Genomic DNA, 19,478 nt, shown 5'->3' on the forward strand with positions numbered 1-19,478 from the left:
AACACGCTAATACATAAAGGCAAGCAGTACACATGTACCCAGTGGTGCTTCTATATGAAATGGTGTTGGGGGAAAAGTACAGCGCTCTTTCTTACTGCCTGTTGTGTATCTTAGTCATCTTGGGATTTCACATTCAGCTGACTAGCAGGGACAGCCATGTAAATCAACAGAATACTTATATACTTGTCTTGGTCACACTGCCACTTGTTGCCAGGCAGAATTTTAATAATAGAAGAGCCGTATTGACAGAAAATAATAGAAAACTACTTCTCTAATGCAAAATGGCCACTGAATGTACAGTGGAATTGGACAAATAAGAAGGAAAGAAAGTTGCTAGGTTACTATTGAACATTATAAGAACTGTCTGTAAATGGCAAGAAGAACTGCAAAATTAAGACAATAGACTATTAATACAATTTATATTTTTTCATGCCGGCCGAGTGGTTAACACGCAGGCCTCACAGCTAGGAGTTCAATTCCACTCCCGGAGTTGTATGGAGTTTGCATGTTCTCCCCGTGCATGCATGGGTTTTCTCCGATTTCCTCCCACATTCCAAAAACATGCTAATGTTAATTGGCGACTCCAAATTGTCCATAGGTATGAATATGAGTGTGAATGGTTGTTTGTCTATATGTGCGGTAGAAAATGAATGAGTGTAATTTTTACAGTATTTTCAAATGTGTAAAAGAGCACATCATAAACATGGTTTCCTCCCACATTCCAAAACAAAAAAAACCTTAAACCGTATTATGGAAAGCAGGAAGTGAACAAATGTAACAGTTATTGATTGTACCAGATGGAGGGGTAGGATTTAATAAGCTTTGCTTCTTCCTACTCCTTTTGGACATGTGGAACTGTGAACTGATTATGTGATGCATTCAATTGTAATCTGATGCATGTTCAAATGAAATAAAACCATTACCATTACCATGCTAGGTTAATTGGCGACTCAAATTGTCCATAGGTAGGCTCCAGCAACCCTAGTGAAGGATAAAAACAGATTGAATGAAAACAAATTTTCATTCATTCTCTGCTTCTGAGAGTGTTTAGGCTAGTAGAAAGGGCTGTACTACTACAGTACTACTTCCTAGTGTTTACAACAATTACCCCCACAATGTGATATAATTATTCAACCCCCCTCGACAGTTATATAATTAAATAATACGTTATACGTATAACTTATAAGATGGGCTGGCGACCAGTCCAGGGTGTACCCCGCCTCTCGCCCGAAGACAGCTGGGATAGGCTCCAGCACCCCCCTGCCAACCCTTGTGAGGATAAGCGGTAGAAAATGAATGAACGAGCTTATAAGATGTGTGATCACTTCACATTACTGCATAAAACATCCTCTAAAAGAGTATAAGGTGATGATACCACAGTGAAATCCCCAAATGTCATTCCTTGTCCTTCATTTGCTCCAAGCAGGCACTGATATTAAAGTCGTTTTCAATAATAAAATACATAATGGATCGGTGTATTGCCCGCTTGTGGAGTAAAACACATAGCAGATCAAACTGTCAAACGTGATCGTCAAAGTAAAAATGCTCATTATCCGTCTGTGTAACTTTTTCCACAGTCTATTTGGACAATTCCTCCTGGAGCGTTGCGTGCGGAGGGGTAATAGCGCGGCTAGTGAATGTGTCAGCATTACTCTTACAACGTTGCACATGCCAGAGCGCAATATCACTTAAGTTAGAGGACGGTATGGGAGGTGGATCTGTTGACGGATCCCTTTGCTGTCAATAAAGGCGCCCTTGACTGATAATGATCATTGCCCACTGAGGTAGTATGGGGGGATTCTCGTTATTAGATCTAACGACCATCTGTCTGCCAAGACCTTGTCTGTCACCTTCTGCCATCTCATGATGTCATTGCCTGGACACATGCCAAGAGAGCCAGGAATTCTGGACTTTGCTGTGGCCTCCGCCAAATCGACTCACATCATCGAGGGTCGAGAGCCTCTTGCTTCCTGCATCCCCTGCCTGGCCAATGATAACAAAAGACGCTTGTCAATGGAGCCCAAGGGTGCGTTCATGCTTCCTGCCAGCTTCCTCACGACTTAGTGGCAGCTGAACTGTGCAACCTTGGCCGCCGTAAAATGTCGTCTATGTGGGGTGAGATAGAGAGAAGGAAACCTGGAGATTATCTCCTCACCAGTGTTAGCATCAACCGTTTAATGACTCTTCATCATTACTGTATGTTAAAACTAACGACTGGAGTAAAAATTAAAGCAAATTGTCATTAGACCAAAGGCTGTATAGTAAGAAACATCTGCATACAGTCAAGACTTGATTGGTCAGAGTTGGCCAAAAACACGGTATCTATCTCTGTAGGCCTCTGAACAAAAATGGCACAACTACTCATTACTGAGTCCTATTTTGAAATTTTCAATTTTTTTTAGATGTTTGCCGTTATGGGGCTCTAATTTTGCAGCACATCAGAAAGTGGCGCAGGTTGGCGGAGGCGCACCCCACGCAGTGGTTATATCATACAGCGCACCACCACAGCCAAACCAATTTGGTAGACTGGGGTGCGCCGAGGATGGGTATGACGGCACACCATTTTCAGCTTGGCACAGTGAAAATTTCATGACAAAACAGCTCGCCAATCTGTGTACTTCATACATAAATAAAAGAGATAGAACACAAAGGTTTTTACAGTTAATCACAAAATAAGTAAATGAGACGAAGAAGTATCTTAAAACAATTTTAAAACATTTTTTAACCAAAATTAATTCTCTTTTTTTGCTGAACCTTTTAATGAGCAACCTATATTATTTCATTCATTCATTCATTTTCTACCGCTTATCCTCACTAGGGTCGCGGTTATGCTGTCTTCAGGCGAGAGGCGGGGTACACCCTGGACTGGTGGCCAGCCAATCACAGGGCACATATAGACAAACAACCATTCACACTCATATTCATACCTATGGACAATTTGGAGTCGCCAATTAACCTAGCATGTTTTTGGAATGTGGGAGGAAACCGGAGTACCCGGAGAAAACCCACACATTGCACGGGGAGAATATGCAAACTCCACACAGAGATGGCCGAGGGTGGAATTGAACCCTGGTCTCCTAGCTGTGAGGTCTGCGCGCTAACCACTTGTCCGCCGTGCAGCCTAATGCTAGCTATGATTAAATGTATATATGACTATCATAACCACACAATGATTCCAAAGTGTCTGTCGCTTGTTTGAAGATTGCTTTTGTGTATGTCCACACTATGTACAGTATATGTACATATTTATGAGACAATGGTGAGTGAAAGCCATGAATGCCAATCATTTTATTTGGTTACAAATTTGGTTTGGCAATGAAAGCTTCTACTGCATAATGAACAGGAATAAGGTTTTCCTCCCGTTGGCCACAGATGCTTCTTGGTGGTGGTGTTGTTTAACCTTCAAGGGACAGCACCTTTAAGGTTTTTTTTATTAGTTTAGGGTGTTTATAACATTTGTTTTGCCTATAAGTCCCTAAAGCAAAATGGAAACAAAAGTAAAACAGGTGATGATGCAAAAGAGTTGCAAAAACCCTGCAATATAGAGTCTTCTTGCATGAAAAAGAGGTTCTATTTTTACATCGCCCCTTACTCCATAATGAATTAAGTAAGTTTTCTTACAGCACAAGTGCTCCCAATAAATTACTTTTCCTTTCAAGCTCTCTGGGCTTTCAAGGGGGCCATTTGTAAAGTAGAGACTCACTTGTGAAAAAATGTGATCATAAGCAATTAAAGCCAAGCTAAAGTAAAGGGCAAAATGACAAAAAAAACCTCGCACTTTGTATTCATCTGGGCTCCTTCAGTCTAAATAAGTCTGCATCTTTTCTGCTTCTACATGTGAATTGTAATATCATCATCAATTAATACTGAACGTGTGTCACAGCCGCATCATACCCGGTTTACCCAGAATTGCTATCACCTTAGCAACAGAGCATTGCTCATCATGTTAATCAATATGCTGCCTTTGCAGATGCCGGTGTTAAAGCTATGGCAAACGGGAATTATGAACACATTCTGAAGAATTTAATGGCGGAACTTGCCACTTGGCTCTTTGGCAACATGGCTACCATGGGAGAGCACACATTCTGCCTTATTGTCTGGTTTTGGGGCTTTCATGATACGTATTTACCTGTGCTAACAATTACTTGTATAGTATTTTTTCAAGTTGTTATAGTGAAAGTCAAACCCTAGAAATCAATTATATTTCCATTGTTAACCTCATATTTGGATTCTATGGTGACTGAGATGTATTTTCTGTAGAAAAATATTTTTTATGGCCAAAAATCGGCAAACATGCGGGCAGTGAATGCTTAATTACTTTATTGTCCGATACCAAATTAATACAGGTTGATTATTTCAGACACACAGATAACTTTTACAAAGAAATGTTGATAATCTTAAGGTAATTTGGTCAACAATTTAACAAAATAGATAATATCAACTCTAAATGATATATTCCTTTATTGCATATAATTTGTGAGCAAAAATAAAACCTGTATTACAAAAATTAACCAACAAATAATAATGAAGTGTCCAGAGTTTCCCCCGCCTCTCGCCTGAAGACAGCTGGGATAGGCTCCTGCATACCCGCGACCCTAGTGAGGACAAGCGGTACAGAAAATGAATAATAATAGTTCCTGAGTCCATATTTATGTAAACATTAATTCTTTCATTTTCTACCGCTTATCCTCACAAGGGTCGCAGGGGATGCTGGAGGCTATCCCAGGGGTACACCCTGGACTGGTCACCAGCCAATCACAGGGCACATATAGACAAACAACCATTCACACTCACATTCATACCTATGGACAATTTGGAGTCGCCAATTAACCTAGCATGTTTTTGGAATGTGGGAGAAAACCGGAGTACCCGGAGAAAAACCACGCATGCACGGGGAGAACATGCGAACTCCACACAGAGATGGCCGAGGGTGGAATTGAACCCTGATCTCCTAGCTGTGAGGTCTGTGTGCTAACCACTCGTCCACTGTGCAGCCCTTTATGTAAACAATATCCGACAACACAAGCACTTATATTTATGAAAATAAACAAGAAGAGAATAAAAAACATGAATCTAATCACAATTGTAGCAATCCGATATGGCTACCATCGAGGTATTGATATTATAAACTAATTTGTATCAGCTTGATACATTAGCCCCCATTAGCTACTTTTATGCAGTTAGCTTTCACTTATGACCGGAAAAGTGGAACATATGAGCTTAAATCAGTTGAAAAATCACCTTCAACTTCATACGTTGATTTAACAACATGGATAGTCCATTGTCTTGTGCAAAGTTAAACTTCTGTACGCTAATTTGTACTGTAACAAGAACGCTTATTTGCTGTGTTAGCTTATGCAAGTCGTGCAGCGTTCATGTACTTTACGTAAATTTGAGTTTTGTTGAGTTCACTGTCAAAATGCTGTTTCATGTGTTGGGTTTTTAGCATAGTGCAGCCGGAATGACAGCTGACGTCGTCACCTGGCGTAAGAACCCCCGCCGTCCTGTCGTCTCTCTCCTTCCTCCACACATCCAATTTCATTGATCGATATCCACCACAGCAGCCATCGGAGCTCCTCTTGGACGCCGGTTGTCTCCAGCTGGGATTGGGACTCTTTTTTTCCCCCCTCACACACATACCAAGCCCAGGTTCACGCTTGTCCTCCTCCGGGAATCTTTACATTCAACGCGGGTTGATTAGCTGCATTATCGTGACGGGGGAGAAGAAAGGCAGCTAAATAAGAGGATGCCAGAAAGCGAGCAGAAGCGACGGTGTGACAGCTCGTCATGATGCAGCTGTTTCTCCAGCAGCCTTGCGTTTCGTTGTCATGAAAAAAGAGGCAGTAGAAAAAACCCCTAGTTCAAACCCCCTCTATCACTAGAAGACAGCCGTTTCCTTGTGTTGTGTTTAAATCCAGCGACATTTTTGGTCAACTTAGTGAAGTGCTACCTCATTTATCACGGATGCACAACCGCAGCTGAGGTGCATCTCTTTGCACTTTGTCCAGGCGTGTAAGTACCACGGGGGGGTTCCAAGTGGGGAGTACGTGGAATTCAGCTCCATGAGATGCATGGAAGGGCGTGAACTTGCAGACTCTTCATAAACCCCCCCACCCTCCTTACATCCTTAAAAAGAAGACTCTTTTGTACATCCATACTACTGCAGTGTATATACTCGGATACCATGGATCTCAAAGCGGACTCCGAGGACATGGACTACAAGAGACCGGCTCCCATTGAGGTGTTCGCAAGCAGGTCCACGCTGCACGGCATCTCGCACATGTTCACCTACGAGCGCATGTGCGTGAAGCGGACCTTGTGGATCCTGTTCTTCCTGGGTTCCGTGGGCGTGTTGGCTCTGGTGTGCGTGGACCGGGTGCAGTTCTACTTCCAGTACCCGCACATCACCAAGCTGGACGAAGTGGCAGCCCCGCTTATGGTGTTTCCGGCGGTCACTTTCTGCAACCTCAACGCCTTCCGCTTTACCAGGGTGACTCGCAATGACTTGTACCATGCCGGGGAACTACTGGCCTTGCTCAACGGCAGGTGCGTGCATGAAATGTTTACTTATGTGTTATTAATGCAATGTATACGTTTATGACTAGTTTAAGTACCAGTGAAACCCATCAAGTTTTCCATAAACACATAACAACAATACATTGCATGTAACCTTTTTGACTACTTAAGGCCACCGTATGTGTTAGCCAAATTTGAAATGAGTCCAGGTACTGACATGTATACAGGTGGGAACACGCGCTTTGCATTTCCCATAAACATGTCCGTCATTCACATCTGTAAAACATCTGTCTACATTTACATATGTTAGGAGCAAAATCAAAACATTATGATTCATATACACACATTTGTCTGCCAATTCATACACACACACACACTATAATATCCAGTATAATATCCATTTACATACAAGCACATTGTAATCATCTCTGTCCATATACATTATCTACACATCTTTCAGTTGATTCAAGCACAGTGTCTGTTCAAAGACATCCATAAAGTAAATATCTAATCATTAAACATAATAATAATAATTTAAACGTCTGTCTGTCCATTTACTTGCAAGTTTATGATGGTTATGGTGATGGTTTTATTTCAATTGAACATGCATCAGATTACAATTGAATGCATCACATAATCAGTTCACAGTTCCACATGTCCAAAAGGAGTAGGAAGAAGCAAAGCTTATTAAATCCTACCCCTCCATCTGGTACTTTTACAATCAGTAACTGTTACATTTGTTCACTTCCTGCTTTCCATAATATAGTTTATTTTATTTTTTAAATGTTTTAAAATTTTAAAATTTATTTTTTAATTTTATTTTTGTCACATACCGAAGTACGAGGTGGTATGACCATCCAATGACATAATGGGTACCATAGTAAGTGTCAATATAGTGATATATATAGCACATCATGACTGGTTCAAGACTCTTCATCCTTGTATTTAGCAAACATCAACTGCTTGTATTGTTTCTTGAATTGGCTCATCGTTGTGCATTGTTTGAGTTCCTTACTCAATCCATTCCATAGTTTGATTCCACATACTGAAATGCTATGGCTTTTTAACGTAGTCCTAGCATAGAAGTGTTTCAAATGTAGTTCTTCTCTGAGATCATATTTCTCCTCTTTTTCACGAGAAGTGTCGGATGACATTTTTAAGTAATTGGTTGTTTTTATAGCCTTATGTATTATTTTAGCTGTTTGAAGATTAACTATATCAGCAAGTTTAAGTATTTGTGGTTTTAGAAATAAGGAGTTAGTATGTTCTCTGTAGGCGGCATTATGAATTATCCTTACTGACCTTTTTTGCAGTACATTTAGCGAGTGAAGATTGCTTTTATAGTTATTACCCCATATTTCCTCACAATAAGTAAGATATGGTAGAACCAGAGAGCAATAAAGAGTGTGGAGTGATTTCTGATTGAGAACAAATTTTGCTTTGTTCAATATTGAAATATTTCTGGCCACCTTATGTTGTATATTTGTAATATGAGGTTTCCAGCTCCTATATTCATCTATTCTGATCCCCAAAAATGTCATTTTCCTTCACCCTTTCAATGTCTACACCGTCTATTTGTATTTGCTGGTGCGTGTCATTTCTGCTGTTACAAAATAGCATGATTTTATTTTTATTTAGGTTCACGGACAATGTATTATCATGAAACCATCTTTTTAGTGTGACCATTTCTTCTCTGACCTTTCACATGATTTTGTCTGTTTGATTTGTTTATATGTGCCCTGTGATTGGCTGGCGACCAGTCCAGGGTGTCCCCCCCCCCGCCTTCTACCTGAAGACAACTGGAATAGGCTCCAGCATACCCACAACTCTTGTGAGAATAAGCGGAATAGAAAATATATGGATGGATGATGTTCTCATGGCATTCAATCAATCGAAACTGGACTGTTTAGGTTGTTACGAATGCCCTGAGAATGAGAATATTAACAGGCAATATAATGACTGTTATACAGTACATGTGTCAATATCAGTCCATTGACAGTATAACACAATATAAGCATTTTTGTTGATTCATACACACATAATACTATCATATTCTTGATGGCGGTAATGATCTGATTTGGCTGCGTCCCTTTGTTTGCATGTTAACAATTCCTTACGGTACATTTTTAATCCTGTTTTGCTTGTTTAGCAAAATAAAGCAGACGTCTCTAACATCCTACAAGTTGCGGTGTGAGTGCAAAGCAGTGTTCTGACACCTGTCTCAATTACTCCTCATACTCCAGGGGACACTGAGATGCACAAAGACAAATGCAAAACCTTTCAAGGGCCTCTGTAGTCTATGTAATGTTTTTTTCTGGGAAAAAAACCTCTTTGACATATAGAAGAACTCCAACATGATGAATGAAAGCCTTCACATCAGTCAGGTGTGTGATGGGCGAAAATGCACCACACATCACATGAGTCCTTCAGTTAACACATACAGTTAATATTAAATGACGAAAGACGAAAAAAAAATGCTGCTGGAGCACTTCCTTGCCTCCTCATCCGATATGATGATCCCAATACTGGAGGTTCTTAAATCCTCCCCCCCACTCCTTTTCTCCCCCCCCCCCCTTTTTTTTTTTTAGCTCTGCTAGGCTTTGATCATTTCAGTCTTTCTGCAGTCAAACTTTAAATTCGCTGCAGAAACTTTAAATATCTTGATTTTCTCATCACGTGCACATACGTATGTCTGTCCTGTCTCTTGCACTGCAAGACGCACACTAGTACAATAAACGTGCCTGCATCAGCACAACACATCTAAATAGCATCTTGAAAAACATAACAGTGTATTTTTAGCGTATTGATCGACACGGGCTGCGGAGCCCCGAGGCATAGTCTGAGCGTAGCTTGTAGCACCTGTCTTACATCCACGCATGACATAAATACGTACCCAATGTGTGAACTCTTGCCGTATAAAATGAATATACATATACAGGTCATAACCTTACAGGAAAGCATGAATGATATCATGTAAAGTGTTCATGCTTGCAGTTATTATTTATTATTTAACAACAGAACACAATGTTATGGACTTATGGGTATTGGGCAGCGGTAGACGTATGCATATGTAAATATTTATGATGTTTCCTTGTCGCCATGTATGATGATTTTAAAGATAATGAATCGATAATGAAAGATAATGTAATACTGTAGGCTTCACTGTAGACGAGTGGTTAGTGCGCAGACCTCACAGCTAGGAGACCCGAGTTCAATTCCATCCTCGGCCATCTCTGTGTGGAGTTTGCATGTTTTTGTTCTCCCAGTTTTCCCCAGGTACTCCGGTTTCCTCCCACATTCCAAAAACATGCTAGGTTAATTGGCGACTCCAAATTGTCCATAGGTATGAATGTGAGTGTGAATGGTTGTTTGTCTATATGTGCCCTGTGATTGGCTGGCGAACAGTCCAGGGTGTACCCCGCCTCTCGCCTGAAGACAGCTGGGATAGGCTCCAGCATACCGGAGACCCTCGTGAGGAAAAGCAGTAGAAAATGAATGAATGATTGAATGAACCTAGCATGGGGCTGCATGGTAATAGAGTGGTTAGCGCGCAGGCCTCACAGCTAGGAGACCCGAGTTCGATTCCACCCTCGGGCATCTCTATGTGGAGTTTCTACGTATGTTCTCACTATGCATGCGTGGGTTTTCTCCGGGTACTCCGGTTTCCTCCCACATTCCAAAAACATGCTAGGTTAATTGGCGACTCCAAATTGTCCATAGGTATGAATGTGAGTGTGAATGGTTGTTTGTCTATATGTGCCCTGTGATTGGCTGGCAACCGGTCCAGGGTGTACCCCGCATCTCGCCGGAAGACAGCTGGGATAGGCTCCAGCGGTAGAAAATGAATGAATGAATTTATCACTGTACATCTAAAATATCACTAAATAAAGAAACATAGGGGATAATGTGATAAATGTGTGATAAATGTGTCTGTATTATGAGTATTGAGCGTGACTATTAGTATTATAATGAGTCTCTATTTAGCTCAAAAATGATGCTCCAATTTTTGTTCAGTCTGGTTACTACCATTAACCTCAACACCAGTGCCATTATGGGACCAAGTTTAACAATATTTGTTTCTTTACTTTTTTTTCTTTTTGCACGATTGTCACGCCTCTGAATGGCTGAAGAAAAACAAAATGAAGACTTTGGAGTGTCCTAGTCAAAGTCCTGTCCTGAATCCCATGCCCGGAAACCCTCCCCATTAGTGTTTAGTCCCACACATGTTGAGTGTATATACAGTACAGTGATTTAATGAGAGAATGGAGAATAAAGCATAACGATTGTCCCCTTGTAAAGTCTGCAATTTAGTGACTTGACATGGAAGGAGGGGGTCCGCAATTAGCGTGTGCCTCATAAGCTCCGAGATGAAGATGACTTTATCCGCGTGTAATTAGAACTGTTTGTGACGCTACAGTCGCACTGATTATGGTAACTCTGTCATTCCTGTTGCTGTTGCTACCCACCAACACTTCTTACTGTTCCTGTGTGGCCTAAAAAGCCTAAAGACGTACACTATGTGTGTGCTTGTTCATGTGTGTGTTTTTTTCCCTGACCCCACTCGCTGAGAAAGAAAATAAAAAATCCAGCGAGATAAGGACTTGAATTGGATCTGTACATTGCAAGCACATTTCTCTGAGGGTTTTAAATCAAGTCTCTGCGAGGTCCACAACGTTTCAGCAGCACACCCGCTGACATCAGACAACATGAGTCCAAGCTATGACGGCATAGCAGTACACATGTTTAATCAGCTGTATCCACATGATGAAATACAGAATAAACACAGCGTATTACCTAACTGCAAGCAGCTGAGGTGCTGTCTCAACTATTGTACAGTCGTCCCTCATTTAGAGTGCTTAACTGGTTCCAGACCCGACCGTGATATACTAAGATACAATATGTTGGAAAATGTGAGTCCCAAGTCGAGACCATTTAAGAACCTCTGCTGTGGCAGGGCTCTGAGTGCTCAGATGATGTTTTATTGGATAGTCTAAAGTATAAAAAACGCCTGAATGGGTGCAAAAGTCTTTACAAAGACAGGAAAAAACCCCACAGGCAATGCCTGCATCATAACTTCTGGTCAAACCCGACCTGACTGAACAGGCTCTCTTAATAAACAGGAACAGGAAGTATTTAACCAACCCAGAAGTAATAGTCGGGTTTCTTTTTTCAACATAGGGAATCACAGCACACAAAGTTACCATCTAGTGCAGGGGTCTCAAACTCAATTTTCCTGGGGTCCACTAGAGCTAGGGTCTGGGCAAGGCTGGGCCACATCCAGGTTTTGCCAAAAAAAAAAAAAATTTATTAAAAACAGAAAAATATACAAACTTTTTCAGTGCTTTGGTTTCGATTTTCGACAATAAAAGCTCTGATAAAACATTCCACTGTTCTCAAATATCTTACTTTTTATTTTTCTGCACAAAATAAGATGAAAAATAAATAAACAAATCAAGAATAAAGAAAATCAATCAATCAGTAATTAATAAATAAATATAATAATAATAATAAAACGGCAAATAATAAAAATTTAAGAAACCACATATAGTTGGTGGGTAGACAAATTACTTTTTTCAGATTAAAATGAACAAAGCATTATTAGAGCCCTGTAGACATGACAAAACACGACTATAGTCACATTTATACTCTTTTTATTTACAACATATTGCGCAACTGCAGAGTCTTGAGACACATGCTAACTCGCAAACTATAGAGCTAGCGACCTAAACGGTAGCCTCCAAGTTATTTCCTTTAAACTTAAATAGCCAAAAACTTACCACTTCCACACAGATAGGGAGGATAACTATTAACCGTTATTTAACCTTTAACATGAACATTAATCAAATGTAATACTCTTTTCTGGGTACATGATACCATACAGCATCCATATAAAAACTAGTGTCCTCAAACTAGTGTCCTGCGGGCCACATTTGGCCCGCAAGCTGCGTGTTTGAGACCCCTGATCTAGTGTATGAATATGTATGACTGAAGTGTGCACCCTTGGTTATAAATATAAATGTGACAATTATGTGTGTATTGAAATGAATTGGATGGCAGGCAAAGAAACTTAGTGTTGTGTATATATGCGTGTGTACTTGCATGTGTGTGTCTGCACTGCCGGTAACCCGCGACGGATGAGCTCCTTCACACATGGTAAAGTGGATCTTGACTAGTGTTAACATTGTGCTTCTTGTCTTAGTTTAAGTTTATTGTTAAAAAATAAAAAATCACTTAAAAAAACTAAAAAAAACATGCCCTATAATTCAAATCAACTCAGTTTTTAAAAAGTCCACAAAGTATAATACAAGCCTAGTGGATTGATTATCACTGTCTGTTGCAAGACAAAAAAAAAAAAAAAAAAAAAGAAAATCAATCCATCTTATTGTGTGTTTGTGGGTTCCTGTCATGCTTTGCAGTGCAGAACATAACAAGTCAATTGCTACATTTTATTTTGATTAAGTTGCAAAGTCAATGATGGTATAATTGACAAAGAAGGTCGTTTTCTGAATAATTATCAGCCAATGTGGTGTTGGCTGCCGGAATATATTGTAGTAGCTTGTGGAAGTCAAAGTAGTAGTTTTTCCTGAGCTCCGGATACTCCGGCTTCTTCCCACATTCCAAAAACATGCTAGGTTAATTGGCGACTCCAAATTGTCCATAGGTATGAATGTGAGTGTGAATGGTTGTTTGTCTATATGTGCCCTGTGATTTGCCGTGCATTTAACCGAAAAACGTGCTAACTGGGGTGGACGTTGGTACCACTGGAATTGATATTTTATCTTCTACTGAGCCATTTATCATTACACTTGGTGATTCTTTGAACTTTTGAGGCAAATTTGTCCACTGTGTCCTCTCTTATGTCTCTGGTTGTATTGTCTGTATTTAAATTAAAGGGATGGGTTGGTTTATTTCTTAAATTTGCAAGGTTTATTAATCATATTATTGTGTGTCATTTGGGTACTATTATGAAATCCTTGATTAATGTGGTTATTAGTCAACCCAGGCACCTTACACACACACTGTGATTTGTTCATCAATTAGTTGTAATTGTATAATTGCCTTCATCAAGTTTTAATATTTATATGCTGAATTCTTACAAGTCTGATTGAAATACCTTGCAGGGAAATACATATTTAATTTTAGACCAGGCGTGTGCAAAGTATTAGGAGCTGAAAATCTTTTTTCCTGCTATGAGGTGACCGAGCGATGCAGATCCGCTTTCATTGGTCTCGATCCTGAGACGAAAATTAAAGTGCTTGTGCCCCATAATCCAATTGAGGGTCTCCCCACCTCTCTGGGCACTGTGAGTTTGTGCCGGAATTTTCTTTAGTGAGCGGTGGAAGGGCAATATTAAAAACTCCAGCCACAATATTGTGTGCTGTGTGTGTACTTTAAGTAAAGTCTCCCGACTGGTGGCTCAGAATGTGGCGGCTTAAGTGCTCTCCTGGCAGCTCTGTGTTGCTTATAAAGCGAAGGCTCGGGATACAATTCATTTAACTAAAGGATAACCCCATAACGAGCCTGTGTCGTATTTCCTGAGTAACTGTAATGATGTTGCACCACCTCCGGGGCCCAAAGTCGAGGAATAGCTGGGAGCTGTGTGCAGAGATGGAGTAATTGGCCCCGTTTTGTATTGACCTGCCATTTCCAGGGGTCAGCGCCAACACTTTTTAGTGTTACCAGTGATGCAACGGACATGCAAATTGAATTTAATCCCATTGATATTTTATTGGTAGAATTATGCTGTCTTTTAATATAACTACATAAAATTTAAGTTCATGCCGTGAATATTAAAAGCATTGAGAGTGTATGGACCACCCATACACTCTTGAAACATTCATCAGGATATCACTGGTTTAATACCGCCACCATGGATGGGCATGATAATCAATTAGTTGATGAATATATTACATGATTATTTGTTAGAATAAAATGTAGATAGAATGAACATAATGTTAGTTATCACCCTTATATCAATTTGCTTAGACAAGAGAAAGTGTTTGAATGTGCTGAATTAGAAATGTTCCCGTGACCCTGATCAGAGACCCCCCAGCGACCCCCAGGTCCTGGAGGTGCCTGAATGCGTCAACAGCAACCCTGCAGATGTTCATGTTAATTCTGCAAGAATGTGCCAAGATAAGAACTCATAAAACAATAAAAGTAATTACTCTCACATATACACATAGACAAACAAATGCACCTTCTCCCCCCTTTTAGAGTTGCACGACCATGTAGTAGGGACCCCCGAAAGAGAATAAAGTGTGAACTGCATAGTGGAGCGGCATGTGGTTTCACTCTCCTCGCTGCGAGTAACTTTGAATATTGTTGTCTGTCTCTTCTGTATTTCTGTATTTAAGTGTTTTTACAAGTGTCACAGGAGTTTGAACCTGACATTATTACATGCACATGATTACTTGTTCAAGCAACTGAAACAAAATGAAGCGCACTCATGTTAATGTTTGCATTGTCAACAGAGTCGGCATTCCGCAACTGTACTACATCCATGATGCTGCAGCACATGACCAGAAAGCACCATGCACATATTCTTTCATTTCATCAGCCATACAATGAAATACACTTGTCTCAAATTGTAAAGCACATGTATTTATTGGTATATCAGCATGTGCACACATTGCTACTAAATCTTAAATAAACCTGTCATTAAGGAAGATGTAGTCACCCATGCAATTCAAACTGCATATAGAAGATTTTTATGACATTCTTTTGTTTACACAGACATGGGGCAAATGTCACTTATTTTGAAGGACAGTCACGGAAGTGTCTTCCATGGTGAAAATAGACCCATTGACTCTGAGTCACGCACATACCACACAAGCTAACCCCCGGTAGCTTCCATTCACGGATAGTATGAGCGGATTCAGCCAACTTTCACTGCCGTTTATTGCCATTTCAACCTCTTTAGGTCGGGAGGGGGTCGTTCAGTGTTTATAATGATATTGTGCCATGAATGAAGGGTCTGTCGAGTTAATATTTCCACGCATGAACGTCCCTTCTCCCTATGATGACAGCATTTGATTCATCTTATATATCCACTGCGGCATGCAGTCATCAACTCGGCTTGTTTATGTTTATAATTTATACCAGGATAAGTCATTTTCTTATCACTGGAAGAATCTATACTGGTATATAAAAACATCACCCAAACCTACTTTTTATTATTTATTATCAAAATGAATATTATATATAATTACTATTTATTATGAACAACCGGCTGCACATCGAACAAGTGGTTAGCGCGCAGACCTCACAGCTAGGAGACCCAAGTTCAATCCCACCCTTGGCCATCTCTGTGTGGAGTTTGCATGTTCTCCCCATGCATGCGAGGGTTTTCTCCGGGTACTCCGGTTTCCTCCCACATTCCAAAAACATGCTAGGTTAATTGGCGACTCCAAATTGTCCATAGGTATGAATGTGAGTGTGAATGGTTGTTTGTCTATATATGCCCTGTGATTGGCTGGCGACCGGTCCAGGGTGTACCCCGCCTCTCGCCGGAAGACAGCTGGGATAGGCTCCAGCACGCCTGTGACCCTCGTGAGGATAAGCGGTAGAAAATGAATGAATGAATTAATTTATTGTGACTGTATCAGATATGGAATACATGAAGTGAACAAATGTACTGCAACTGAATAAATAAGCTTTGCTTCTTTCTACTCCTTTTGGCCATATGGAACTGTGAATCGAATTTAGTGAAGTATTTCAGGAAAAGCCGAAAGAAACAAACACATTTCGGATTACTTGATGACCCTAAAATAATCGAGCTGCAGCCTGAGTTAATTTTGATTTAACTTTTTTTAATATACAAACACAATTTCTCAGCACACAGGTATCGTCAGTGACAAAACATGACCTTGTGGAATTAAAAGGAACTCCATAAAGATTTACTACCAATTATTGTTAGAGCCTGTGGCCATATCATTGACTTATAACTCTGCTGTCCCCATCCACAGTCATTTAGTGATTCATTGGGAGTGAAGTAGAGGGGACACTTGTGTCACTGGTTTTGTACTCTAAGTAACTTTTGACAGCATCATTCACTCAGTTGGTCAGACATGACTTAATTGCATTTTAATAGCGCTTCATTTTAACATCCTTAATTGTAATCGTAATGACCAGTCGCTCGGCGAGGGGGCTGTCACTGTCTGTTTGACCTCTAAGCGGTGGGCCACGCCAGTTAATTGAGGTTAATTTGAATGATCGCGAGCAGGTGCCAGAGGCTGATAATGGCCCACGGAGCTCGACTGTACTTCTCTTTTCGCTTCAGTTTATTGTCCGCCAGTCACTCAGTCATGCTCTGTCATGTGTCTGAATCGAGAAAAGAGAAAGGTCGTTGGTTTGTGTGCTTCACTGCATAAACCCACCTCTTCAAGCGATATATGCATGTATGGAGAGTGGAGCGTCTTCTCTCTATTCCAGCATTAGGATGGTTATTCTTCCTTTGTAAAAGCACTCTTGCCACCTTACTCAATCGTAGCTATCAGGCAGAACAATTAACTTGCCAGCGTAAAGAGAAACACTTGAAATACTGAACTGTTTTCTTTTCTACTCACTAAGACCAAGTGGACCACCGTCAGCTTTATGGACGGTCCTGGTAAACACGAATAACGGCAGGGTTTTCCTTCCAGTCTAATCTCCTCTTTTACCAAAAGTGCATGCTTTATAAAAATGTAAAGCTCAATCACAGGTGGTGGTTAAGGTTTTATGTGTTTGTGCATAAATTACTTTTTAGCATGGTGCCTATTAAAACTGCTTTGTCTTGAATATGTATGCCAGCATACATGTAATACAGATATCCTCAAAGTTTTATACCAATTAAAAAAAAATATGGGCAATTAATTATGCCCATGAGGTCTCTTGTCTCCAAAGCAAGTCCTCCACATCCTTATCACCTGATTCAAATAGCTTTGGGTGTCTAGGCATGTCCGAAGTTGGCCCTTCCCAATCGTCTCTCTCTCTCTGTAAGCATGTACTAGGTATGTGTAGCATAAGTAAATGTCTTTGAAAGTCATATTTGCTTCAGTTTCTGTCTTTTTGGCCATTTCTAGGGGTTTTTTGTTTTTGTTTTTAAAAATTTCTGTGGGGGCGGAGAATGATCAAAACCCAGTGATGGCCTTTTAAAGACCTGTGACCAATTAAAGTGAATGGGAAATATAAGAAAATCTAATCATTCTGGCGGACCAATCGCAGCTGCAGATTGCAGGAGTAATTACTTCAGTTGTTACGGTTAACGAGTGAAATGAAATGAAATGATCCGTCCATCCAGTTTCCGATGCCTCTAATCTTGGATGCAACAATGGCTTGCTCAAAAGTAATTGCACAGTAATTTATAGCACAGCAACTAGGGATTGTATGAATATTAGCAAATAGCAAAATAGCAATATCGGTCACGGGAAAGTGCTGAGATCTTACCCAAAAGGTAAATTATGTACTGTTGCAGCTTTTCAGTTAAACTTTTATTGAACTTAAAAATAAGCCTCTTGTGTTCATTCATTGTTTGTATATTTTATTAATTATATGAAACTGATATGTATTTATTTATCTGTACAGTGCAGACTGAAATTGAAACTGAAACCAGCAAAATTAAACAAAACGGAGAGCAGTGAAGCATACAAGACTATTCAAATTTCATGCTGAATATGATATATTGCACTAATATTGAAAGTCCTCCCTACCTCACGCTCCCCTCCCAGTTCATTGCGCCTCCTTTCCCATTATTTGAGAAGCTCTTGTTTTAGGGTGATGATGTGCATGGGTTCATTACATTTGATATTCATATGAGCTACTCAGTTTAACGCAATTTTAAGGCAACACAAGTGTCGGACCTTCTCTGTGAAAACAATTGCATAAACGGACCTTACTCAATTTTAATTGAAGACCTCTGGTATAAAAGTTCCACTCCATGATGCTCTGATTTCTTTGTATGCACGCAACAAATCCTCTATAGGTGCAGGTTGTTTTCATTATGTATTCTTTAAAAATGTCTTTGAAAGTCATTGGTTGGTTGAAAGATATGTGCAGCTTTTCTTACATAACATTTGCAATTACCTTCCTGTTAACATAATGTGTGAATGTATTAAAGCAGAATTAAAAAAATTCACTTAGACTTATAACTGTTGCTGTATTGAAGTTCATACTAATACCAGAATCTTCCTTCAAGGTATGAGATCCGGGACCCGCACCTGGTGGAGGAAAACGTCCTGCAGGTCCTGAAGGAGCGAGCCGACTTTGACAACTACAAGCCCCGCCCGTTCAACATGCGTGAATTCTACGACCGGACGGGCCACGATATCAAGGACATGTTGCTGTCCTGCTATTACCGTGGCATGGAGTGCAGCGCCGAAGACTTCAAAGTGGTGAGTCAGACATGCCAGTCGTTGTTGAGCCTCTGAGGGGCCCAGCTGGGGCTCGCCAAGGATGTCCTGCTGCAAGGTCAGCGTTAATAGAGGCTGATTACAACATATGAACATCATGAGCAATTTGGTAAACAATCATTGTGACTGCTTGATGAGCTGATATTAAATGGGAAGTCCGGATTGTTCTGTTCCCCTTGATGATGCCAAAAATTGGTGCACAGGAAGTCTGATTCACGGGCTACATATTGGGTGGAGTTCATTTTTAGAAACAATCCATGTACACATCTGATGGTTTTTGTGTGACACTTGGCTGTCTTTTAAAGGTTAAGCAAGAATGTAAAAAAAAACTTTAACTCTTAGGGGAACTTTGGGACACATTCGGGGTGGGGGGTAAACGTTCAGGATTAAGTTGCTGGGTGGGAAGTTTAGTTAGTTAGGTTGGGAGAGGATGATATGCGGGTTTGGTTTGGAGTCATTAAACTGCCGTGGTGGAGGCAAACGAGCATTTTCGATAGTGTTTCCTTTTTTCTTACAGCTGATATCCGCTCCCCCTGTAACCTTCTTGTTTTGCGTTGTAGCCTCGTTACCTTG

At 40.4% G+C, this 19,478-nt stretch overlaps 1 protein-coding gene across 1 annotated transcript in view; it reads left to right on the forward strand.

Annotated features, from left to right (window-relative positions):
• Positions 1-5,458: 5,458 nt before the first annotated feature.
• Positions 5,459-19,478, forward strand: part of asic1b (acid-sensing (proton-gated) ion channel 1b) — a 151,227-nt gene continuing 137,207 nt past the window's right edge. The window contains exons 1-2 of the mRNA XM_078798474.1: positions 5,459-6,546; positions 18,692-18,887. Of these exons, the coding sequence (XP_078654600.1) occupies positions 6,185-6,546; positions 18,692-18,887 (558 nt within the window). The 5' untranslated portion in view covers positions 5,459-6,184. The remainder of the gene's footprint in view (positions 6,547-18,691; positions 18,888-19,478) is intronic.

Source organism: Doryrhamphus excisus, linkage group LG18 (assembly GCF_037039965.1).
Source record: "Doryrhamphus excisus strain RoL-2023G ecotype Guam linkage group LG18, RoL_Dexc_Guam_v1.1, whole genome shotgun sequence".
Lineage (NCBI taxonomy): Eukaryota > Metazoa > Chordata > Actinopteri > Syngnathiformes > Syngnathidae > Doryrhamphus > Doryrhamphus excisus.